This window comes from Geotrypetes seraphini, chromosome 6 (assembly GCF_902459505.1).
Source record: "Geotrypetes seraphini chromosome 6, aGeoSer1.1, whole genome shotgun sequence".
Taxonomy (NCBI): domain Eukaryota; kingdom Metazoa; phylum Chordata; class Amphibia; order Gymnophiona; family Dermophiidae; genus Geotrypetes; species Geotrypetes seraphini.
Window position 1 is genome coordinate 208,850,096 of NC_047089.1, and position 26,288 is coordinate 208,876,383.

Here is a 26,288-nt window from a genome sequence, read left to right on the forward strand (position 1 = left end):
GGCAAAACCCCCTACCCCCCGACACCCACTAAGATACAGGCAGGAGGGATCCCCCAGGCCCTCCTGCTCTTGATGCAACCCCCCCCGCTCAGCCACTCCTGAAGCCCGAGACCCCCCCACCTGCCAACCCCCCACCCCGACACCCCCTCATACCTTAACAACGTTGGCCGGACAGACAGGTCCCAAGCCGCCATCCTCGGGGGAGATGCTCTGCCGCAATCCTCACCCCGAAGTGCCGCAGTTCAGAGAGGTAGGCGATCACAATCACGGCAGGAGAGATGAGCCATCTCTCCTGCCGTGACCGTTGTGGTAGGGGGTAGGCAGGTTGCTGAGACCGCTGAGCTGATCGTGGCAGCCGTGATCAGCTTAGCGGTCCCTTTTTCGGCACTTATACCTATTTTGACTTGGTCTAAGTCAAAACGTATAAGTGTCGACTAGGCAACCTGCCTAAACCTTTGGTTATACTTGCTGTACGGCTATGTCTAGGTCGGCCCACCTCCCGTCCTTTCCCCACCTCTAAAAACGCCTCCTTTCGTTCTATGCGTTTAGAGGCAGAGGAAAGGCCTAAACTGGGTTTTAGATACATCTAAAACCAGCTTTGGTTATGGGTATTTGGATAATCAGGCTTTTTGATCATCCCAAGTACCCATTTAGGTTACTTTTTAGACGTTTTTTTGTTTTGATTATGAACCCCTAAGAGTTTAGTGAAATTTTGAGTAAAAATTTATGCAATTAGCTCTAGTGAATTTTCAAAGAAGCCAATTTATGAGTATAACTCTCAAAGTTAGAAACATAAATCCTTTGAATATCTCATCCCACATATGCAGGAGTTTATATTTATCATTATAAGGCATGGGAAACTTTGTAAGAAAGTGGAAGTCAACATAAAGCTCTCTTTCAGTTGTTTTTTTCAATTCAATCTATTATTTAAAATAATTCTATCTACAACTTTATGTTGTATATAGATAATTCATTTTAAGCATATGGCTCACCAAAAAGAGAAATATTACTAGTTTCGGAACAAGCACTGATTTCTTAGACAAAATTGCAAGCCCAAACCTATCTTTGTATTTGGTATCATTTTAAAGCCGACAACAAAAAATCAACCTTCTACATGTTGCAGAAATAGTGGTATAAAGCTGTAAGATGTATTGTTTGAGTGACTTTACAAAGTTTACATTAAATATTTACTGAAAGTAGGGAATCTGGGCAAGCAAAAAGAATGAAAAAAACACTTGCCGATTAGTCCTACTTGAGTACACTAAATGTAGCTAGGAAACTAAATTGCAAAATGACTGAACATAAATTAATATAAATACCTAATTCCAGAACATGTTCTGAGTGTCACAACTGAACTGGGTATATCTATAATATATCCTTGATAATAGCAATCATTCTGAAAAATAAAGGAGGAGAAATAAAGAGAAATTAGGTTTTACCTGATAGTGTTTTCTTTTCTTTAGTTGTGCCAGACCACTCCAAAAACCTGTGGGTCTTGTGTCCATCAACCAGCAGAGAAGATGGAGAATACAAACTTGTGAGCTCTGCCCTGCAGCTTATAAAGGCAATGTGCAACTGTACCAATTCAATATTTTGTTAGCAAAGCAGTAGAATTTCCCTTAAAGCTCTAAAAAATAGTTTAACATTTCATCTTTCTTAATTCCTTAACAACTAATATACTCGTAACAAGGAAAAATATAAACTCAAATAGGACAAGCCTCAATTCAAAACAGAAAAGAACTGGTACCAATAATTCTCTTCATAGCTGAAAAGAAACAAAGATGAGAAGTGGACTTAGATTAAAGGAAAGAAAAATAGCAGGTAAGACCTAATTTCTCCTTTAGCTTCAGCACCAGACTAGTCCAAAAACTTATCAGACTTATCAAAACAGTTCTAAAGTTGGGAGGGATTGAGACACCCCTGTTGGGAGAACAGAAGCCTGAAATGAAACATTTTTTTTTTAAATTCCATAATCTTCTACATCAAACACTCACTTAACAGCGGCACACATTCATGCTCTGCTCCTGCAAAGATGGATGTTAGTCCCATAACTTCCATCTTTTAATGACACCTCACTTGCAGTGTTAAACAGAAACTCTTTTGATTTAAAGTAGGTAAACCGACCCCAAGAAAATTTTAAAGTGGCTAAGGTTTATTTTATCTCTGGACAGGCACTAAACATCAGTTGGGAGATTTTTTAAACTGGATTAATGTCTGTCATCCTAACATCAATTTTACTTTGGTCAAACATGTGACAGAAATTACCTTTTTGGGCATCTTTATTAGGAAGACGAAGGACACCTTTTTACCTCAGTATTCAAGAAAAGTACAGAAAGAAACAAATTTTTAGGTTTTGGAAGCTGCCATCTGATGGCTTTAAGAAAAAGCCAACCTTTTTCTCAGTTTGCAAGGTATAGAAGAATTTGTTCGGATGTTCATGCATTTATAATCCAATCTAAAGATCTGAAGCTTCTATTACTACTACTACTTATCACTTATATAGTGCTGAAATACATACACAGTGCTGTATATTCTGACATTTATAGACAGTCCCTGCTCAGAAGAGCTTACACTCTAACTTGGACAGACAGACATGACATAGAGGGTAGGGGATGCAGAACCCAAGGTGAGACAAGTTAGGAGTCAAAAGCACTCTCAAAGAGGTGAGCTTTTAAACGGGCCTTGAACACTGCCAGAGACAGAGCCCGCTGTACGGATTTGGGCAGCTTGTTCCAAGCATATGGTGTAGCAAGGCAGAAGGGATAAGAACATAACAATTGCCGCTGCTGGGTCAGACCAGTGGTCCATTGTGCCCAGCAGTCCACTCACGCGGCGACCCTCTGGTCAAAGACCAGCGCCCTGAGACTAGCCCTACCTGCTTATGCTCTGGTTCAGCAGGAACTTGTCCAACTTTGTCTTAAATCTCTGGAGGGTGTTTTCCCCTATGACAGACTCCGGAAGAGCGTTCCAGTTTTCTTCCACTCTCTGGGTGAAGAACTTCCTTACGTTTGTATGGAATCTGTCCCCTTTCAATTTTAGAAAGTACCCTCTCGTTCTCCCTACCTTGGAGAGGGTGAACAACCTGTCCTTATCTACTAAAGTCTATTCCCTTCAGTACCTTGAATGTTTCGATCATGTCTCCTCTCAATCTCCTCTGTTCAAGGGATGGAGTCTGGAGTTGGCAGTTGAAGAGAAGGGCACAGATAGGAAGGACTTACCAGCTGAGTGGAGCTTCATGGGGTGGGGGGGAGGGGAAATCATAGGGGGATTTAAGTGAAGAGAGATAGTGAGGGGCAGCTGTGTGAGAGCATTTGTAGATCAGTGAGAAGAGTTTGAATTGTATTAGGAAACGGTTGGGAAGCCAATGAAGTGACTTTAGGAGAGAAGTAACGTGAGTAAAGCTGCTGTTTGAAACAAAACCAAATAAAGAATAAGAATGGATTCCTACATGTGTGTTAAGATATAGTGCTGGAATAGAAAAGGTTAAACAAACATTGGAATGTTGTACAATTACAGAGGATTTTTGCAAGTAAAGCTTTTAGAGTAGGATATAGCCATTTACCCAACCTTAAATTTTGCCCTTCAGACTTCAAATAGCAAGGCACAGTTCTGTGAAAGTAAGCATTCCTAATGTGGAAGGTATAAAACATGTGAATACACATTGAATTGAGTGAGCAATTTATATAACCAACTAGTCTTTAAGCCCGTTACATTAACAGGTGTTAGAATAGATGTGTCTGTCTGTTTTTCTTTCTTTCTCTCTCTCCTTGGCCGCTGTCTGTCTTTCTGTCTCTCTCTCTCCTCGGCTGTCCACCACCACCACCCCTTGCCTGCTCCCCCTGTCCAGCAGTAGCGCTTTCTTTCTGTCTCTCTCCTTGGCCACTGTCTGTCTGTCTCTTTCTTTCTGTCTCTCTTTTTCTCATTGGCCCCTGTGTCTGTCTGTCTTTCTTTCATTCTGTCTCTCTCCTTGGCCACTGTCTGTCTTTCTTTCATTCTGTCTCTCTCCTTGGCCGCTGTCTGTCTGTCTTTCTGTCTCTCTCCCTCCTTGGCCGCTTTCTGTCTGTCTGTCTTTCTTTCTTTCTGTCTGTCTCTCTGGCCCCCCCTGTCTGTTTGTCATTCTTTCTGTCTGTGTCTCTCCCTGGCCCCTTGTTTGTCTTTCTCTCTCCCTGGCCCCCTGCCTGCCTGTCTCTCTCTGTTGCCCCATGCCTGCCTGTCTCTCCATGGCCCCCTTCTGTCTCCCCCCTCCAGAACAAACCAAGATTGCTTCCTGCCCCCAGCACACCTCTCCCCCCAAAGCAGCCCCCTTTCCCTCTCCCCCTACACTTCCCAGTGCAGCAGTAGTAGCTGGACGCCTCACAGCACCCGCACCCTGTCCGTCTCGTCCAGGCTGAAGGACACCCTCCTGCCGTTGCTCTCGGCGGTCAACCCTCCTGCCGTTTTTCTCGCCACCACCTATCTCCACCACCACACTGCAGGAAACAAACCGTCAGTCAAAGCGCCGCATGTGCCGCAAATGGAACACGGCCACGGAGGCACAAATTACGGAGGCAGGGATCATGCTGTTATAAGTGCGCATGCGTGCTTAGGGGCTCATAATCGAAAGAGAAAAACGTCCAAAAACCGGCCTAAGTCGGCACTTGGACGAACATTGTCAAAATACGAAAGAAAAAAAATTTGGACGTATTTTTTGAAAATGTGTCCTAAGCTATTTTTTGACTTTAGACAACTTGAGACTAGGATGAAAACGGACTTAGACGTTCCTTTTGATTATATCCCTCTTAGGGTTTTATTATATAGGATGACTGACCAGACATACAAACTTAAACATGTGACTAATTTTGTAGTTTACATTATTCTTTGTCCTTGCTTGAAGTTATAAGTGGGACAGACTTCATGCTCCTTCAAGACATATTTAGGAGAACAATGGAGTAGTATAGTACATAATAAAATTGAAGAACTAGTTATTCAACATTGTACAAAAGAAAAGTATGTATTCCTCTGCAATGGGGTGGTGATCGGAGAACAAGAATGGATTTACCATCTGGATTCAGAGGGATTGATCACCAAGACTGAGGGTTGTGATTTCTTTTGAGGTTTTTTTGTTTCTGATATGTTATTTTTAAAACAAAGAGACAAAATTGTGGCGGCGTGCTATCAGCTTGTCAGCTACACTCCACCGTACCTTGCTATTCCTTAGCTCTTACCTTTTGGAAGAAGAATGTTTTTCTCTTCCTCTTCATTGATGCCTCACACCAAACGCAAGGGATTTCTCCGGACTGATCCCCCCTTGCCCGGTCAAGTTTCGATGGAGCGTTTTCTCACCAGCTCTCCGGCCAGTTTTGAAGGGAGTAAGAGCCCAGCAGTGACTCTGTTGGAGGGAGCCTCTGGAGCTATGGGATTCGAGTTCTCACTCTCCCTTCTGGCTATCCGTTTGCCACCTAAGCCGACGCTAGAGGATGTCGAGAACGTGGGCCCAGCGGTCCTTCTCAGTCCAGCGGCCTCACACAGTAGGGAGCTCGACACCGCTCTGAGCGCTGAGTTATCAACAAGTCCCGGAGCGGAGGACACCCGCTCGACTAAGGTGACATTGGACAGCATTTGGCGGGTACTCCAGAAGCTTGAAGATGCGTCTACAAAATCTGCCGATGGTATCAGTAAAATAGTGAGTAAATTGGATGACCTTTCTACCTCGGTAAATAATATGCAAATTGAAACTTCAGGCAAATTTGACCAAATTAATAAAGAAATTGCCGCAGTTCAACAATCGACTGGAAGTTTGATTAAAGATAGACTTTTCTTTTTAAAGAAGATTGGAAAAATGGAAAATCATAGTAGGAGACTTAATCTTAGAGTTATAAATTTTCCTAAGTCTTTGTCTATTACTCCACTTGATATGTTTAAAAAGTATCTTATTGAGAATTTGAAATTTCCTCTTGAATTTGAAATTTCCTCCTATAAACAAAGTATTCTATCTTCCAAGAAAAGTTGAATCTTCTTTACTGGACAAACGAAATGATGGACCTCATTCTATGGATTTAAATAATCTAACTGATATATTGGAAACCACTCAAGAAAATATTGAATATCGTGGTACATTAATATTGTCCTTAGTATTCAAACAAGATCTAAATGCTATAATGAGAACCTTCTTCCGACACTCTCAGGACCTGTTTTGGGGCCAGAGAATCTGGATTTTTCCTGATGTGACAAAATCTACACAAGATTGAAGGAAGTTTTTTCTTGCTATGCAAGAGGAAGTAAAGAGTCTGGGGGCAACTTTTTTGCTTAGCTATCCTTGCAAATGTTTGATAAGATACACCGGAATTAAATATATCTTTTATACGCCTGAACATCTTTGTAGCTTTCTGGATACTAAGAAAATGCTGTAAAGGGTAGCAGTAATTAATGACTGGAAGTTTAATGTAAGTTAAGCCATTTCTTTTATTATATTGGTTATTGTTTCCTATTAATGAGCTCTCCCTATCTCTAAAATTTTGTCTCTCTCTGTACAATTGAGGTCTTCTTAAGAGTTGAAAAATTTCTTTTGAATGTTTTCAATTTAAAAATTTAAATACTGGAAGGATTTTCCTTGATTATTATGTTAATATTGGAACTTATTGTGTGTTATTATTGAATACTCTGATTTGCTGTAACAAGTGGATACTTGTGATATTGTTTGAAAAAGGATAAATAAATTAAAAAAAAATATTTTTAACAGCACTTATTTGATATAATAAATATAGCCTGCATCATTGTATGTGTCTGCAGTTTTCCTTGTTTTGCAAGAAAGTATACAATAAGAAACCCCAATCTCAAAAATCCCACCCCCACCCACCTCCACACCCCTATCCCTTGCCCTCACAACAAAATCAAACATTCCAAGAGAGAAGTAGCAACAATAAAGGCCAACAAAAAGGAATGCAGGAAAACCTGGTGCATACACAAGAAAGGGAAAACAGCAGCACAAAAACAAGAAAGAGCAAGTATCCCAACCCACTGAATGGAGGAGGTCAGACCCAGACCAAAGTGAAATCAAACCATTCAGGGCCCTGGACTCTGATGAGCCCCAAAAGACAATACAGAGGACCTCCCCCCTCCCCCCCCCAAAGTCCTCACCCCCCAAATAAAAAACACCCAGAAGCGCAAACCAAAATAAACAGATAGACAAACAGGAAGTAAAATTTAAGAAAGAAAAAGAGAGAGAAAAAAAAAAGGAAGGGGCCAAGCAGAGGAAAGGCCACCCTGGGGCTGCCAACCCCACCCCGCTCAAGGCAGACTATACCGGCAAGGTATTAAGAATCAAACTACAGGTTCTATGCGACAAAGAATAGATGTAAAGTCCCCAGATCCATAGAAAAAAAACTTAGATTGGCGCAGAGAATGATGCATCCGACCCCTTCTGGAACCCTTTTTAAAAACTGGCATTACATAGAAACATGAAGGTAAATAAAGGCTAAATGGTCCATCTATTTTCCTCTCCCTAAGAGATCCCACATTCCTGTCCCAAGCTTTCTTGAACTCAGATAGTCTGTCTTCACCACCTCTCGGATACTATTCCAAGTATCTACCGCCTTTCTGTAAAAAAAATATTTCCTTAGATTACATCTGAGCCTATCATCTCTTAACTTCATCCTATGCCCTCTTATTCCAGAGCTTCCTTTCAAATGAGAGATTTGCCTCATGCACATTTATGCCACATAGGTAGGTCTCTCATATCTCCCCTCTCCTGTCTTTCCTCCAAAGTATACATTCTGACATCTTTAAGTCTGTCCCCATACATCTTATGATGAAAACCACCAACCATTTTAGTAGCCTTCCTCTGATCCGACTCATCCTGTTTATATCTTTTTGAAGGTGCAGTCTCCAGAATTGCACACAATATTCTAAACAAGGTCTCACCAGAGGCACCAATATCTGCTTTTTCCTACTGGCCATACCTCTCCCTATTCACCTCAGCATCCTTCTAGTTTTTGCCATCACCTTTTCAACCTTTAGATTAGAGAATGACATGGGGAAAAAAATTTATCACCGTTCCCACCCTGTCTTTTCCCCGTCCCTACGAGCTCAGTCCACGTCCCTGCCCCATCCCCGCAAGCTCATTCCCCGTCCCCATCCCGCAAGCTCGGTCTCCGTCCCTGCCCTGCAAACTGTCAGATCCCATCCACAAAAGCCTCGAATAGTTATGATTTTATACTGAACTTATTTTATTAAAGTATAAAAAGCGAGAATATTCTGTACAATTGTCATTTTATAAACACAAATAATACAGAGTAAGGATCAACAAAACCCCTGTCTCCTCTCCCTTTCACAAATATCCCTTCCACTATTGTGAAAACAAACCAAATTACTACAGAATGCTACATAGAAAAATCGAGCTAACAGAATACTTCAGTCACACATGGCAGGAATAGTGTTAGGGGAGTGCAACTAGGGCAACTGCCCCCTGCTCAGAGAGAGAGCCTTAAGCCAGCTGGAAGCTAAAGAAGCAAAGCCTGGGCTTTGCAGTCTCCAGTTATGTCTAACACCAGCTCTAGTAGGATACATATTTCAAATCTGAAATATTCTAATCACAAAATATAAAATAAATTTATTTTTTTATACCTTTTGTTGTCTGGTAATTTTATTTTCCATTGGTCTCAGGCTTTGGTTTAGGTTCCTTCTGTCTTCATCGTGGCATGGCTGGCTCCTGAAGGTAAAATAGGTGCAAGAGGAGCTGGGGAGGAGATGCCGAGTTTGACACGGGTGCAATTTTTTTACCACAGGAGCAAGACTTTTCACCGCTCCCATGAGGTGGTAAAAGGTCTTGTCCCCATTCCCGCGGGGCAGTGAAAGGTCTTGTCCCCATTCCCGCGGGGCAGTGAAAGGTCTTGTCTCCATTACCACGGGGAAGTGAAAGGTCTTGTTTCCATTCTTGCAGATTTACTGCGGTGACCACGGTTTACCACCATAAACAGTCCCCGTCATTCTCTACTTTAGATCATCACATGCTATAATACACTCAAGTATCACTCCTCTTCTGTGCATAAAAGTTTTTCACCCTAAACTGTACTGTTCCCTTAGGTTTTTGCATCCATCTCCAAATCCTCAACTTCCCCCTCCTCCTGAAGAGGAAAGGAGAGGCTGGAGTCAGAAGGAGTGTCCCCTCCATCCAAGGGTATTACCCTATGCCACTTAGCTGCCTGTGCATCTACCTGAGGCTGATCTATAACTACTTGAGCAGCAGCAGCTCCCCCACCACTTGCCCCTTGCTGTGCAAGTTGAGAGCTCTGCAACAGAAAGGCTTTGTGCAAGAGAACAACGAATTCAGGTGAAAACGGCATGGCCTTCCCTCCTGCCTCACTGCCGACAGCCCGCCCAGCATAGACACTGCCCCCACTAACGAGGAAAGCCCGATGTCATTCGAGCTTCCCCCAACCTCCGACGCGTTCTGTGCTGCACTTGGCAACGCTGAGATCAAGGGTGAGCGGGGCCACGCGTCTTTTGCGTGGGAAATGTCTGTGTCCTCCAGCACCATATTGGCTTCCTCCCCTGCAAAGTCTGCACAGCCGGCCGAACAAAAACCCGATGGTGTTCTGTGCTTCCCACAGCGTGAACACCTGACTGCTTCTGCCGCCATAATTCACAACCCAGACACAATCTGACCGCAGCGAACGGCTAAACAAGAAAGCCCAAAATAATACAATCAACGCTAGCAGCCCCGAAGAAATTCAACACTCTGCTTACCCGACCGTACTCAAAACTTCTGGTAGCACTGGTAGTTGCAGTCTGTATATTGAAAGTATATCACCGCTACCCAAAAGCTAATCTCTGGTGTTTTGTTTTGGGTTTTTTTCAATGGGAAAGAAGAAAAAACCAGAGATTCAGTTACACCTCAAGTTCTCTGAGGGGAAGGTGGGGCAGGGACCTGGAGGGGGGGGCCAGGTGTAACCCCCAAAGTCAGCATCACTCAGCCAGACACCCCTATCTCACTGAACATCAGCCTCAACAGAAGAAACACAGGGCAAAACACAGCAAAAAGCCACGGCTTGAGGCACCCAGAAGTTTGTGGATGTTGCCGTGATGACATAAAGCATGTGTGTGACATCATCACGTTGACATCCGCGCATGTGCAGAGGCCCTCCAGATGGGGCCTGGGATGCCAGTAGGGGTGCCAGCAGGGAAGAGGGCCGGAGAGAAGGAGAGGCACTGGCACCAACTGATTGCCTACAGCAGTGTTTCTCAGCTACAAGCTAAGTACCCCCTAAGTCTAACAAATATCAACTGAGTACCCCAACCACAGACCTCCCTAGGCCCACCCAAGCTCTGTCCCAGGTCCCATACCCTTTACTAATTGTAATGCAATTTTTTCCATTCATTTTTCATATACACACAATATACACAGCAGATATCAATTCTCAAAACTGACGCATTTCAATCACTATATTGAAAATAAAATCATTTTACCTACCAGCGATCCTCTGCAGACTGATGCAATTAGCTTTAAACGTGAGACCGGGAGGCCAGGGGGAAAGCCAGAGGACGCTAGAGAGAAGGCGGAAACATGCAGGCCTTTGGTGAATCAAGCAGCGCTGGTGCTGTACTGCGTAGGGAAGTCAGCTGGCAGGCGCCTCTCTTCCTCCTCGGTGTGCCGCAGCACACTTGGAATCTCAGGAGGCACACTAGTGTGCTGCGGTACACAGTTTGAGATACACTGCGTTACATCCAAGAGGGGCACCTGTAATCAGTTTCTATATCTCGACCTGCTGGTAGATGTGTACTATCCCACTAGTCTCTGGATTCATCTGCTGCTTTTGCTAAGGAATATATGCACAATGTATGTCTCTACCTGTAACCTATTCTGAGCTCAGTGGGGAGGACTGGATATAAAATGAACCAAAAAAATAAATATATGTCAGTGGATTTCCATACTAGTAACTGTCTCAAAGGGTCCCCACTGCGAGGATCATAGGTCCTGGAAACTGCTTTAAACTTTCAAATTAATTTATAAATTAAATCATTTGCAAGTTTTTATTTCATCAGGAAGTAAAAATCTACCCTAAATTTAACTCACTCAGTTTGATCAGAAACATTTCTATATGCAACTCATTTTATGTGTTATCATCTCCACTGGACTAAGATTAGAGCAATAGTTCACTTCCTACCTAGCACAGAAGTTTTGGGCGCTGTAACCCTTCTTGTATCAGAAAGTAAATTAGTTCACACAGTATCTGCACTAAACCCAAAGTAAACCATTAAACTAAGGAGGGCACAGTTTTCTACCTAAGCTCCCTAACAAAATTAATTTCATGTTTAGTTCAGCAATTATTTTAATTCTCTGCTTGGAATGATACAAAAAAACTGAGAACTCTATATTAAAACTTACTGTAATAAGTGGTTTACTAGACTGTCGCTCTCCTTCTTGTGAGTATGTGCTAACTGTGAAGCCACGTGGTAATAACTCTCTGGAAAAAAAAAAAAAAAAACACCACCTAAATTAACACTAAACGTAGCTAAACAACTGAGATATATGCTATTTTTTTCTAGATAACTATAAAGTGTATTTTAATTGTAGTGGTATCAAAATTATGGAATATACTATAGGAATTTCAGATACTTACTGCTTCTCAAGGTGAACAATGCGATCTTTCCCATCTATCCTAATGGCATATAACATTGAGCCCTAAACCATCCAGACAGAGAAAGGGAATCAGTGTAGTGCTTGGTATTTTAAAACTATAGTATTGTAGCATAGTTATCTAATGTATTCAGAGCTGGTATATTTTAAATAAACTCACTTATAATTTTTTAAAATAATAGTGAAAAATTGTCAGGTTCTTAAGACATTAAACATTTAGGGGTTCTTTTACTTAAGCTGTGGTAAGAACTAATGCATGTTTACTTCAGGTTAAAAAGGCACTAGTGTAGGACACGCTCAGGTATCCAAAAGTAATTTTGAAATTGGCAAACACTTCCCACACATTAAAAAATACTTTTTATTTTTTAGTACAGAGGCATATTTGGAGGCAGAGACTAGGCATGCGCTGCGCTGATCAGATAGCACAGGTAAATTGCCACATGCTGACCAATTAGTGCGGGGTTAGTGTGGGAACCTTTACCGTCTATAAAATAGGTAATGGCAAGGGCTCCCACACTAATTGGGAAATTAGCGCATGGCTATTAATTCAGAAAATAAAAAATGTGGCCATTTTACAGCTGTGTTCAAAGTGGCTTCAGTGCATGGGAAACCCAAGCGCTAATATTAGCACAGGCCACTCTTTAGTGCAGTTTATTAAAAAGGTTCCTTTGTATTAAGATATATATATATATATATATATATATATATATATATATATATATATATATATATATATACACATATATATATATACATACATACATACATACATACACACACATACTACACTAAACTAAACTAAACCTTAGGTTTGTATACCACATCATCTCTACATTCGCAAAGCTCGACACGGTTAACAGGAGTTAGGGTAGAAAGGAACTCCAGAGGAGGGAAGGATGAAGAGGAAATTTAAAGGACTAGAATAATCAGAGAGAGAGGAAGAGTTAATTTTTTGAGAATAACCAGGTTTTCAGATGTTTATGGAAGAGTTGGAGGGAGCTCAGATTCCTAAGAGGGGAGGTAAGGTTGTTCCAGAGCTCAGTGATTCTAAAAGGGAGGGAGGAACCTAGTTTTCCTACAAGGGAGATGCCTTTTATAATAATAATAATAATAATAATTTTATTCTTATATACCGCCATACCCATCGAGTTCTAGGCGGTTCACAACAATTACATTAGGATCCGCATTGACATGCCGATTTACAAACAATGTATTGGATTTACAACACCTTCCGCCTAACATGGCTGAAGAAGCGGAAGTGGGAAGGAGAGAAGGAGGAAAGCGGTCAATGGAGGGGGGGGGGGCAGGGCCGAATGGGCCGATTTTCCACAATTTATTGGATTTGCAACAACTTTAGCCGAACTTGGCTGATGAAGAAGGGGGCGGAAGCCAGTGATCAATAAAGGGGGGGAAATGGGTCGAACGTGTGGCCGGGTGATTCCGGAGAGGGGGCGTTATGGGGCTTGTTTGTTGAATAGATAAGTTTTGAGTGTTTTTCTGAAGTCGAGGTAAGTGGGAGCCTCGAGAATCATTTGGGCGATCCATGGGTTCATCTTGGCTGCTTGGAAGGCGAAGGTTTTGTCTAGGAATCTTTTAAGATGACAGAGCTTTAGCGAGGGATAGGCGAACAGTTGAATTCTGCGGGATTTCTTGATGGTGCAGTAAAGGTTAAAGAGGGGATTGATGTATCTTGGCGAGAGGCCATTTACCGATTTGTAACAGAAGCATGCGAATTTGAAGAGCATTCTGGATTCAAAAGGCAGCCAGTGAAGTTGGTGGTAGAAAGGGGTGATATGTTCCCATTTCTTTAGGCCATAGATGAGGCGAACGGCAGTGTTCTGGATCACTTTTAGTCTTCTGGTAGTTTTCTTCATGGAGTTCAGGTAAATAATATTACAATAGTCTAGAATGCTGAGAATGGAAGATTGCACTAGAAGGCGGAACGAGGAGTCATTGAAGTATTTTTTTATGGTGCGGAGTTTCCAGAGTACCGCGAAGCATTTCCTGACGCTGAGGTCGGTGTGAGTTTCTAAGGATAAATGTCTGTCCAGCGTAACACCCAGGATTTTTACTGTGTTTTCAAGGGGGAAAGGCCTTCCTTTCAGTAGGATTGTGGTGTCCTTAATTTTGTCGTTGGGGGAGGCCAGAAAAAATTTTGTTTTGTCGGAATTTAGTTTCAGCCTGAAAGCTAGCATCCAGAGCTCAATCTGGTTGAGTATGTTTGTAATGTATTCGAGTGTTTCTGGTGAGAGACTGGTAAGAGGGATAACTAATGTGATATCATCTGCATAGATGAAAAATTTGAGCTTGAGGGTGTGTAGAAGGTTACCTAGGGAGGCTAGGTAGATATTGAACAGGGTGGGGGATAGAGGGGAGCCCTGCGGGACACCGCAGGCGTTTTCCCAGCTGTATGAGAAAGCGTTGTTCTGGTGTACTTTGTAGGATCTATTTTTTAGGAACCCCTGAAACCAATTGAGGACCTGATCAGAGATACCAATGTGTGACAGACATTCAAGGAGAATGGTGTGGTCGACCAGGTCGAAGGCACTGCTTAGGTCTAGTTGTATAATCATTGCACTAGAACCCTGACTAAAGAGCGTGTGGAGATGGTCAAGAAGGGTGGCTAAGATGGTTTCGGTGCTGTGTTCCGTGCGAAAGCCAGATTGATAGTCGCTTAGGATGTTGAATTTTTCTAGGTATGTGGAGAGTTCTGCCTTTACTACCCCTTCTGCTATTTTGGTGAATAGGGGGATGCTTGCGATCGGTCTGTAGTTGGATGGGGAGGTTGGTGATTCTTTTGCATTTTTTAAAATGGGGATAATCATGATATGACCTTGCTCTGGTGGGAAGCTTCCTGTGGATAATAGGGAGTTAACCCATGTCATCATGTTTGCTTTGAAGTGGCTCGGGGCTGCTTTCATGATGTTTGGTGGGCATGTGTCCAATTTGCAGAAGGAGTGGTTGTATTTATTATAATAGGTATTAAAGGCTTTCCAGTCAATTGTTGAGAATTGTTTCCAGCTAAGGTTTGTTCTGGATCCTGGGTCTGGTTTAGTTATACCCGGGTCTGAGTTAGGTGTATTAAAGTCTGGGAGGATTGGGAACTGTTCTAGGGAATTGGTCCTGGTAAGTAAAGTTGATCTTAATCTTTGGATCTTGTTGTTGAAGAAGTCTGCAAGGGAGTTGGCAGTGAGAGTGGATTCTTCATAGATATTCGTGAGGGTATTGATGTTGTAAAGGTCGTTGACCAATTTAAATAGGTTACTGCTGTTGGTCTTAATGTTACCTATTTTGTGAGAGTAAAAATTTTTTCTTTTTTCGTTTATGAGGTTCTTGTACTTTTTTAGTTTATGTCTCCAGGTTAGTCTGTGTTCTTGGGTTCCTGATTTTTGCCAAGCTCTTTCTGCTTTTCTGAGCTCTTTCTTTACTAGCAGCAGTTCTGAGTCAAACCAGCCTTCGTGATTTGTAGTTCTTGTTCTGCGAATCTTGATGGGGGCAATTTCGTTTAGTATGTTAGTGCTGTCCTCAATCCAGGAGGTCATGAGGTTCTCCGTTACTTCGGTTTGCTTGGTGTTTGTTTCGAAGCGGGACCAGAATTCCACTGGGTCAATCTTTCCTCTGGTAGTGTGTGTTTTGATGGTTCTAGTTTTGCTGTTTTTGGGGGGTTTAAGTTGGCATCCTATTGAGAAGGTGCATAGATGGTGATCTGACCAGAGAGAGTCTGACCAACTGTCTTGTTTCCAGTAAAATGTGGGGATGGCCTGTTCCTTGGAAGAGAAAGTTACTAGGTCTAGTTGGTGACCTTTTTGGTGGGTTTTGATAGGGGGTTGTTTGGCAAAGCCTAGTTGGGTGAGCAGAAACCAAAAGTCTGCGATTTCTGGTTGGTCCGTTTGCTCAAGATGGATGTTAATGTCCCCGCATAGCAGATTGTAAGGGCTTGTTAAAGAGTTAGTTAGTAGGGATTCCGCGAAGTCCTCTTTGGTTAGGGACCATTTTTTTGGAGGAATGTAAAATAGCGTGATGGTAAGCGAGGCGGGTAATGATTTTGAGGTTAGGGAGATGGTTAGAATTTCTGCGTTTGGTGAGGAGGTTGTGTTGAGAGTGGTACAGTTTAGATGGTCTTGGTAGATTATAGCTAGTCCTCCTCCTTTTCCCCATGTTCTTGCTAGTGAGAGAATCTTGAATCCTGAGGGTAGACAATCTTTAATGATGATATCTTTCTCTGATTGCAGCCAGGTTTCCGTGAGAAGGAAAAAGTCGGGGTTAGTTTCAGTCAGCCAATCTCTGATTAGTATCGCTTTGTTTCGCATTGATCTGATATTTAGGTAGGCGCCATATAGGAGCTGGTGGTTGGCATGGTCGATTGGTGGGACGTGGGAGTAAGTGAGTTTTCTTAGTGATCTTGGTTTGTTGGGGCGAGACTTGGTCGGTTTGTGGGGGTGAGTGTGGGTTGGGGGAGGGTGGGAGATTGGGTGGTCTTGTGTGGTATGGTGCATGTAGATAGGGGGTTTAGGTTTAATCGATCGGTGTAGGGTGATGTGTATGGGGATGGGAGCTGTGTTAGAGTGGTCTGCATTGCAGTATCTAGTGGTGAGCAGGTAGAGTAAGAGTAGTGCTGTGCATTGGTGTGAGCTTGGACGTGCCATGGTGTGGAGCTGGGGCTGCAGTGGTTGTGTCTTGGGAGCTTGTCTGGGGGGTGTTGTGGGCTATATATCGGTGGGTCGTGGCACCGTGACTGTTTGGAGCAGTGTTTCTCTTGGCTTTTGCTCGGTTGGTCTGGCTTAATGCCAAGAAGTATGAGATAGTTAGGTGGGGGCAGACTTTGCAGGCCAGGAGTAGAATGTTACAATCAAATAGAGCAGTATAATGTCTTACCTTACAATAAGTTATCTATATAGTATCGGACAGTAGAAAGAGGTAAATTACAGAAAAGTACAGTAACCTACAGTAGGAAGTGGTAAATTACAGTCAAATAGAGCAGTATAATGTCTTATCTTACAATAAATTGTCTATTTAGTATCAGACCGTAGAAAGTGGTAAATTCTAGAAAAGTACAGTAACCTACAGTAGGAAGTGGTAAGTTACCGAATAATAAAGTATCATACAGTGAAGTCTTGGGTCGTCACTGTGGGTGGCTGGGTTGTGGTTTGTCTTGGGTGGCTCTGGGTTCTTGTGTCGGAGCCCCCCTGTGCGGGTGCCTCTCGCAGGTGCTTCGCACAGGCGCACGTCAAAGGCGAATGGCTGCACGCCGTTGGTGCTTCAATTTTTAAGGCGTCGGGGCTCCTGTAGCGTCGGGAGGGGGGCGGAGCAGTGCTCCCACGCTCCTCTCCAGCTGGATCGCATGAGGCTGGCTGCCCTCTCAACACCGAGCGGCGGCTGGAACAAAAAGGCCGCGCTCCGGTGGTGCTTCAATTTTTAAGGCATCGGGGCTCCTGTAGCGTCGGGAGGGGGGCAGAGCAGTGCTCCCACGCTCCTCTCCTGCTGGATCGCACGAGGCTGGCTGCCCTCTCAACACCGAGCGGCGGCTGGAACAAAGAGGCCGCGCTCCGGTGGTGCTTCAATTTTTAAGGCGTCGGGGCTCCTGTAGCGTCGGGAGGGGGGCGGAGCAGTGCTCCCACGCTCCTCTCCTGCTGGATCGCACGAGGCTGGCTGCCCTCTCAACACCGAGCGGCGGCTGGAACAAAAAGAGAGGGAAAGGAGAGTTTCAGTTTTTGGGTGGATCTGGTGGAATTGGGGTTAGAGGAATTCCAAGAAAGAGGAATAAAGGGGGGGGGAGGATGCCGTGTAGGATCTTGAAAGTAAGGCAGGCACATTTGAAGTGGACTCTGGAGATTATCGGAAGCCAGTGGAGCTTGGACAAAAGCGTTGAGACGTGTTCGAATTAGCTTTTTGCGAAGATAAGCTTAGCAGCGGCATTCTGAATCCATTGGAATCTTTGAAGGTTTTTCTTTGTTAGGCTTAGGTAGATAGAGTTGCAATAGTCCAGTCTGGAAAGGATGGTGGATTGGACAAGGACGGCAAAGTGTTTTTGATGGAAACAGGTTCTCACTTTCTTCAGCATGTGAAGGCTGAAGAAACATTTTTTTATTAGGGAGTTGAGGTGATCATTGAAGGAAAGTGTAGAGTAAATGATGACTCCCAGGATTTTACTTGAGCATTCAAGATGCAGAGTGGGGCCAGAGGACAGAGGGATGGAGGTGGGCAGTTGGTCCAATTTTGGGCCGAGCCAGAGAAGTTTTGTTTTGGATTCGTTCAGTTTCTTCTGCAGTGTAGGCCCAGGATTGAAGGTTCGATATACATGAGGATATGTTCGTAGAGAGGTTGGTGAGGTTCCGGTCAGTCTCAAGGAGGACAAAGATGTCATCTGCGTAAGTGTAAAGTGTTTCAAGGGGGGAGAGGTGGAGGAGTTTAAGGGAGGACATATAAATGTTGAAAAGAATAGGGAAGAGAGGTGAGCCTTGTGGGACTCCACAGATCGGGTTCCAGGGGGAGGAAGAAGTGCCCTTCATGTTGGAGCGTAAGAACTTCGAGAACCAGTCAAGGACTGTGGAGTTAATGCCTATCTCGGTGAGTTGGTAAAGTAGGATATCATGATGGACGACATCAAAAGCTGCAGAGAGGTCGAATTGAAGGAGGACGGTGAACTTGTTGCGAGAATGAAGATGCTGAACTTTTGTGATTAAGGAGGTCAGAAGGGATTCGGTGCTAAAGTTGGGACGGTATTGGTAGGGTAGCAGAATGGTGAATTTTTCAAGGTAGGAAGATAGTTGAGTGGATATGATGGATTCTAGCATCTTGGTAAGGAGAGGAATGTTTGCTATTGGATGGTAGCTGGATGGTGTAGAGGGGTCTAGATCAGGTTTTTTCAGTAGTGGGGTTAAGGAGCTATGGCCCATTTCTGGGGAGAATAGACCCGAATGGAGGGCGGAGTTTATGAGAATGGTAAGAAATGAGATGGCCTGAGGGGGAGTGTTCTCATAAAGGTAGGTGGGGAATGGATCCAAGGTACAATTGCAGGATTTCAATTTGAGGCAGAGATTATGGACCAGGGATTCAGAAACAAGTTCGAAGGAAGGCCAGGATCTGTCAGCTGGGATAGTTTAGGAGTCTGTAAGGATAGGGTTGGGGTCGATTGGAATCGGAGATTTGTAGGCGATTGTAGGAGGGAAGGAGCGCCTCAAGGTGGAGACCTTGTCGCTGAAGAACTTTGCCAGAGAATCGGCTGAGGGGGAGGAGGGAAGGTTGGAGGCAGAGTGGGCAGACTTGATGCGCTGTAGCCCTTTTCTGCCATCATCATTGGAGGTTAAGGAACGCCAGATGTTAAATAATGTGCTACTCTGGTTGTTGGATTTGGAGATTTTGTCACCGTAGAAGTTTTTCCTTGCTTTTTTTAGAACAGTATTGTAGAATTTAATATTGACCCTCCAGGAGTGTCTGTCTGTAGGGGATTTAGATTTTTTTCCATTTTTGTTCCAGAGCTCGGCATTTCTGTTTCAGTTCTCTGTGGAATGAGAGGTACCAAGGGAATAGGAGATGGTTTCAGTGGAGAGAGGGGCGAGGGAAAGGAAGGTGGACTCGGAGAGGGTGACCCAGTTTTGCCAGTTTGTTTCTGGTTCTGCAGGTTTAGGGATGGGGGAGAATTTGTCAAGAAAATTGGTCCAGAACAGATTGTTCAAGATTTTTTTGCAGAAGGTAATAGAATTTGAGGTGCGGGATGGGGGCCCAAAATGTGACATGAAGATTGGGAGACAGAAAGCCCCTAGGAAGTGATCGGACCAGGGAACGATTTCCCAGCGAATGTCAGTGGTTGAGGTTTTGTGAGTAGTGAGATCCAGAAAACTGATGAGGTCTAGTGTGTGGCCTTTTTCGTGGGTAGGGGAGAGAGTGGGAGGGGGAAAGCCTAAAGAGGAAAGGAAGCTATTAAATTCGGATTTGTCCTTGCTGGTGACATCGTCAAGGTGGAGATTGATGTCTCTGATGATCAGTAATCTTTGAAATTTGAGGAAGGTGTTTGTTATGGTTTCAAAGACGAGTTCGGAGGAATTGTTCCAAGGGGTAGGTGGCCAGTATAGGAGCAGGATATCCAGTGGATGAAGGTGGTATTCATTGTTAACTGAGGCTAGCATGTATTCTAATGAGGAGAGGCTGCCCTTTTCAAGGAGCTGGACATCGAAGAATGATTTGAAAAGGAGAGCCAGGCCGCCTCCTTTTCGGTTAGTTCTGGGAGAGAAGTGGCCTTGGTAGCCGTGGGAGCAAAGTTCGTTTTGAGTAAATTGGTCATCTTTTGTGATCCAAGATTCTGTGATGAATAGGAATCTGGGGTCTGAATCCTCGAGTAGGTCCTTCAAGATTTGAATCTTATTACAAGCGGATCTGGCATTGCAATAAAGTGTCGAGACTGGGGTGAGAGAATCAGAGGCAGGGTCGGAGAAAGTGGAAGTGGGGACAGGCTTTAGGGAGGCATGGTTGGCTTTACGAGGGTTTTTATAGCATGGGTGGTGTTTGGGGCGTATCAGCGTGGGAATTCTGAGGCCAGGGCAGGTACTGCGGGCATTTGCAGGGTCGAGGAGGTTGGGGGAAGGGGGTGTCAGGCAGGGGGAGAGTTTGAGAGAAGAGCAGAGTAGGAGAAGAAGGAGCCAAGAAGGTGGCTTCATGATGAGAGTTGGGGGACCTATGGGCTAGACGGGCCTGTTTGGGGCGTGTGAGAGGTTAAGGATAGAGGAGTGGCTGGATAATGACGTACTAGGTATCAGCACAGACGATATTAGAAAAAAAATAGTAGAGCGTTTCTAAATTTGGAAAAATTCTGAAATTGATCTAGTGGAAGGGGAGTGAAGATATTTCGGCTATTGATTCAGTGCTCAAATTAGCATAGACTGTTAGATACAATAGGCATTTAAGAATCGACAACAGTTAAGAATTTAAGAATCGACAACAGTTATCAAATATTAAGAAAAACAGCAAGCATTTAACAGACTATAAGCATCAACAAGTATTTAGCACAATTTTTGTTTGCTTTTGCCTATTATATATATATATATTTTTTTTTTTTGAGAGCTAGTAATTATACTTTACAGTTGAGTGAATTTTTTTTGAGAGCTAGTAATTATACTTTACAGTTGAACGAATTCACGATAATACTTAACAATTGGAAAAGTTTTCCCTGCTGGCTCAAGGGATGGGCGGAGCAGTGTTCCTACGCTCTTCTCCTCTCTGGATGCCTCTGTGTTCCCAGCAGCCCGTAGGTATCGGTGTGGGGGCTGAGAAATGGCTGTGTGCCTCAGGAATCACATACATACACACATATACACACTCATACATACATACACACACAAACACTTTTATTTAAGATTTAAATGATTTTTTGTACTCTTTTCCATGATTACTGGTTAGGGCTTTCAACAAGTTTTACAGAATATGGTGCTATCAAAACTGGATTACTGCGATGGCTTGTACCCTGGGTACAGGTGCTGCAGGTTGTCCAAAATTCTGCTGCTTATATACTTATGGGAGTATCATGTTTTGATCCCATTACCCCTATCTTGAAGAAATTGCATTGGCTTCTAGTGCAATTTCGTGTTCATTATAAGATTCTGAAATTGGCTCAACAGGATGTTTATGGTAAACTCCCCAGTTATTTTAGTGAAATTTTACAGATTTATAAGCCAGAGCATATATTGAGATCTGAGAAACATATGCTGTTGGATGCTAGTTAGAATAAAGGGTAATGTGCATTATGTGAATACAGAAAAACTCTCTGTCCTGCTAATCCAATTTTATGGAATGGTATTCTTGGAAACTTGCGTTTCTGTGAGAATGTGCTTTGTTTCAGGAAATCTTTATGTCCAGGCATTTTACTGAAGTAAGGGTTGATTGAATCTAGGAAGACCTGTGTATTAAATCAATCTTAAAGATGTTCTGTTAATTTTATTGATGTAACTGATGGTTTTTGAATTTTGTATTCTGTATTTTTCGCTCCATTAAGACACACTTTTTTCCTACTCAAAAGTGGGTAGAAATCTCAGTGTGTCTTATGTAGCAAAGGTACAAAAAAATTTACCCCCCCCCCCGGATACCATTTAAAAACACCCCTCCCGCCGCTGCACCTTTTTAAAACACCCCGCCTGCTGCACCGCCGCACGCCCACTGTACCTTTGTAAAACACCCCACACCCTGCATGCCCACCGACGCACCTTTTTAAAACTCCAACCCTGCCGGCCCGCCCCTCCGTGGTACCTTGTTACAAATAACCTGGTGGTCCAGCGTGATCCCTTCCTCGCTAGCTGTCTCCTCCTATTTCCCAGCCAGTGGCGTAGAGGTCAGAAGCAAAGCTTTCCGCGCTCCCACGTGGGCCTGCGCTGCTTTCTGAATGGCTGCAATCAGTTCTTGCGGGATTCAAGAGAACTGATCGCAGCCATTCAGAAAGCAGCGCGGGCCCAAGCGTGAGCACAGAAAGCTTCGCTCCTGATCTTCATGCTGCTGGCTGGGAAATAAGAAGAGACAGCTAGCGAGAGAGGAAAGGATTTTAAAAGGTACCATGGATGGGGAGAAGTTTAAAATACCAAAACAGCTGTCTATGTAGGGATTTTAAAAGGTACCGGGGGTGGGGGGCTGTTTAAAATACCAAGATAGCCATCTAGGGAGGGAGGGAGGGATTTTTAAAGGTATGGGGGGGAGGGTTATGATTTAAAAAGGTACTGGGGGTACATAGGGGGTATGGGGGCCTGCCTGCCTGCCTGTCACTAGGCCACTAGGCCAGCCTGCCTGTCACTATACCTGCCTGCCCTCTACCCTGTCCCTGCCTACCACTAGCCCACCAGAGGGGAGACAGGGTACAGAGCCTGGCAGGGAGGAGGGACAAGGTGCAGAGCCTGACAAGGAATATGGTGTTGGGTACAGAGCCTGGCAGAGAGAATTTGGTTCAGAATGTTTTTTTTATTGTAAGATGCCAAGTTTTTAGGTGGATAATAAATGTTTTAAATGAATGAATGAACGAATTTTGAAAAATACTATTTTTAAAATTATGCATATAAATTCCAACCAAATGACATACCTTATCTTCATTTACTTTTGAAATTATCTTCTTTGGAATTATAATTACATACGAATTCAGAGATGATCTAAAATCTAATGAAAAGCACCTTGTGAGCTATATTGAATAACAATATTAATTAACAATACATAAAATACCACAAATACTTCTCACTCTGAGAAAACATACTCAAGAACATCACTCACAATCAAGCAGAGTTCATCAGCACTGGTACACAAGTAATTTAGGATTGGGTTGAGCTTAATTTCTCTCTACAATCACTTAAGCCACTCTTAACCTAAAAGCTGGAAAATCGATTTACAATTGTGAAAACAATACCTGACAGAAGAAGCTACCACAGTTTCATCCCACTCAACAAGAGTGAGCTCAAAATTGGCATAATATCTGCAGACGATGCAGCAACAACAGTAATTAATAGTGAAAAAAAAGTGTGGTCAATGTGTAACAGGTGTTATCCAGGGTCTCAGATTGCTATTTGAAATCCATCTTGGAACTTTCTCAAGAAAATGCAGCTATATTGGTAAACTTTATGCAACCAAAAGGTCCTGAATAAGCTTTTCATCATTAGAAAGTGCAAGAAAAATCCTTTCTTTTATGCCAGTTTTATTTTACATCTCCCAAGCTATCCATAACACAGATAATGGCAAAAATTACAAATTCTGAACAATTGTCATCAGCAACATCTTTGCATTAGTGCTGCCCGATTAACAATTCAAATCGGTTCACCAATTCATTTCGGATGAATTGATCTGAATCGATTTAAAACAAACAAAAAAATTTGGCTTCCCGATTCGGACCCTCCCCCCTCGCCCCCTAAAGCAGGAGCAGCAGCGCTGTTCTTGCTGGCTGGCCGCTGCTGCACCTGCTTTAGAGGGCGAGGAGGGAGGGTCAGTAGGGAAGTGCTGCTGTCCGGCTTCCCCCATGGCGTCCGGTTTCCCTCCCCCCCTGGTGTCCGGTTTCCTACCCTGGCCTCCTCACACCGTTTACCCTATAGGTGCAGCCTGCAGAGAAGATCGCGGTTATAGCGTCTTTGCAAACTGCTTTGAGCTGTTTTCTCTGCTGCGGTCCCGCCCCTCCTCTGACGTCAGAGGCAGGATTGCGGCGGAGGAAACAGCTCAAAGCAGTTTGCAAAGACGCCATAACTACGATCTTCTCTGCAGGCTGCACCTATAATGTAAACGGTGCGGGGAGGCCAGGGGGAACACAGAGGCCTTACTGGGGGGGGGGTACACAGTCCTTCAGAGTGGGGGGTGGGACAGGCCTTCAGGGGGACAGGCCTTGGGGGGGTGCAGGCCTTCAAGGGGAGGTGCAGGTCTTTAAGGGGGGGAACAGGCCTTCAAGGGGGGGTGCAGACCTTCAACAGGGGAACAGGCCTTTAAGGGGGGGCAGGCCTTCATAGGGGGGACAGGTCAGGGATGGAGGCACAGGCCTTCAGGGGGGACAGGCCTTTAAGGGGGGGGAACAAGCCTTCAAGGAAGCGAGGACAGACCTTCAAGGGGGGGAAAGGCCTTCAAAGGGGAGACAGGCCAGGGATGGTGGCATAGGCCTTTAGGTGGGACAGACAGGCCTTCAGGGGGGAGAGGCCTTTAAGGGGAAGTGCGGGTCTTCGGGGGGACAGACCTTCAGAGGAGGGGGGCCCTAGTGTAGAAGTACACGGAGGGAGGGAGGGAAGGGGGTTTCAAAGAGATGGGCATATGCCGAACTTTGGGGGGGGGAAGAAATAATGGGTCTAAAAATAGAGGCGAGGGAGAGAGATGATGGACAATGGGATTTAGGGAGGGAAGGAACAGAAAGGGAGAGAAGTTGGACACAAGGGTTGGTGTACTGTGGAGGGGGGATAGAGATACTGGATAGGAGGGTAGTTGGGAAAAGAAAGGGAGAGATGGTGGACCCTGGGGTGGTGGGGAAGGAGGGAGAGATGCTGGATGAAAGGGTAGTTAAGAAAAGGTGGATCTGGGAAGGGAGATGAAAAAAAGGAAAGATGCCAGACCTCCGGGGAGGGAAGGGAAATGAAAGGGGAGGACAGAGATGGCAGATGGATGGTTAGCACAGAGAAAGAAGAAAGAAGGAGACCCTGGCAAGCAAGTTATCAGAAGACAACCAGAGCCTGAGACCAACGAGATTTGAATAATGACCAGACAAGAAAAGGTAGAAAAACTAATTTTATTTTCTGTTTTGTGATTACAATATGTTAGATTTGAAATGTGTATCCTGCCAGAGCTGGTGTTAGACCGCAAACGTGAGATAGGATTTAACAGAGAGAGGAAAAGTCTTTTTTGTTTGTTTATTTTGTTTACACTACAGCGCCAGTGTGGTTAGGAGAAGGCAAAGAGGGTGAAGAGGCTATAAAATAAACCCACCAGGATGTTGAAAAAACACCCAATTGGGCAGGAAAATCGAATCGAATCGAAAAACTAATTTAATAGTCTGAATTGATTCAAAAATTTTTTTCCTGAATCGGGCAGCACTATTTTGCATACAGGTTTATTTTAACAAACATCATGAACAACTTCATCAATTCAAGAGTTATGTAAAGTTCAGCTTTAAAAGCTGTGTAAAGTTAAAAAATATTTTTCTTTCTCTCTCTTGTTCAGATGGTACTGATGACCAGTTGCAGTCAGATTCAGAACATCAACAGTCATGAGCATATGGATAACAGGTGCCCACTACCCAGCACTCATCTTTGTGGCTTGGCCAAGAAAATGATCATTCAGGACTTAAATCTGAACACTTTTGAATAACTCTCACTGACTTTAAAACTTATCATTAACAACTGGAAAGATAATTCACATTTATCATTACACATGTGGTGGAACTGGATTTTGATGTACAAAAAAATATGAGGACAACTTTTCTTATAACTCTCCAAATTACTCAAAAAATGGAAGTTTCCAAACTGTTTTCTTTCATAACTCAGGAACAAATTTATTTTATTAAAATTTTTGTGTGTGTGCCTTATTACATACAAGCATGTATACATTTCTTGTTCTTTTTATGCTCATGTTTATAAATATTTTGAATTGTAACAATTTAACATTTCAATAAATATTTGGGGGAAAAAATTACCACTCTCAGTTGGGAGATTTGCAAATCCCTTCTTTTAGACTGGACCGTGCCTTGTTTACCTAAAGCAGTGATCCTGAACTGACAAGAAATTACCACCACTTAGCCTCCAAGCAGAAATATACCATCATAGTCACTCACTCTTTGCAGCACTAGCGAATGTCTTCCCTGGGAATATAAAATCACAGAGCCCCCAGTTGAAGAAGAGAGTGTAAGAGCAGACTCCACTGGTCACCACCAGGAAGAGGAGGAGGAAGAAACGACCAAGATGTCCCATCCTCTTCTTCTCCTTCCCAGAGAAGTACACTACTATGACGCCCGCAGAATTGAACTAACTGAAATTCCCACCGCCGCCCGCTAGGCGCCAGAAGTCTTCAGCGCACAGACACGCCCGGCGGTTAAGCACGCTCTCGGGTTCCTGCTGCACGAGCTCACGTCCAAAGGCTGAACGTAAGATCCAGCGATACTGCAAACGCCAATGAACGGTCGTCCAAAATTTTTAATGCATCATTAACAAATCTACAAAAGATTGTTTCTGTTCTACCATTAGCTCTAAAT

General features: G+C 43.7%; 1 protein-coding gene across 1 annotated transcript in view; it reads right to left on the bottom strand.

Annotated features, from left to right (window-relative positions):
- LOC117361893 (disintegrin and metalloproteinase domain-containing protein 18-like) overlaps positions 1–26,041 on the bottom strand; it is a 48,015-nt gene extending 21,974 nt beyond the window's left edge. The window contains exons 1-5 of the mRNA XM_033947456.1: positions 25,872–26,041; positions 22,668–22,741; positions 11,598–11,659; positions 11,363–11,441; positions 1,320–1,396 (exon numbers count right to left, since the gene is read on the bottom strand). Of these exons, the coding sequence (XP_033803347.1) occupies positions 1,320–1,396; positions 11,363–11,441; positions 11,598–11,659; positions 22,668–22,741; positions 25,872–26,007 (428 nt within the window). The 5' untranslated portion in view covers positions 26,008–26,041. The remainder of the gene's footprint in view (positions 1–1,319; positions 1,397–11,362; positions 11,442–11,597; positions 11,660–22,667; positions 22,742–25,871) is intronic.
- Between the last annotated feature and the right edge of the window lie 247 nt (positions 26,042–26,288).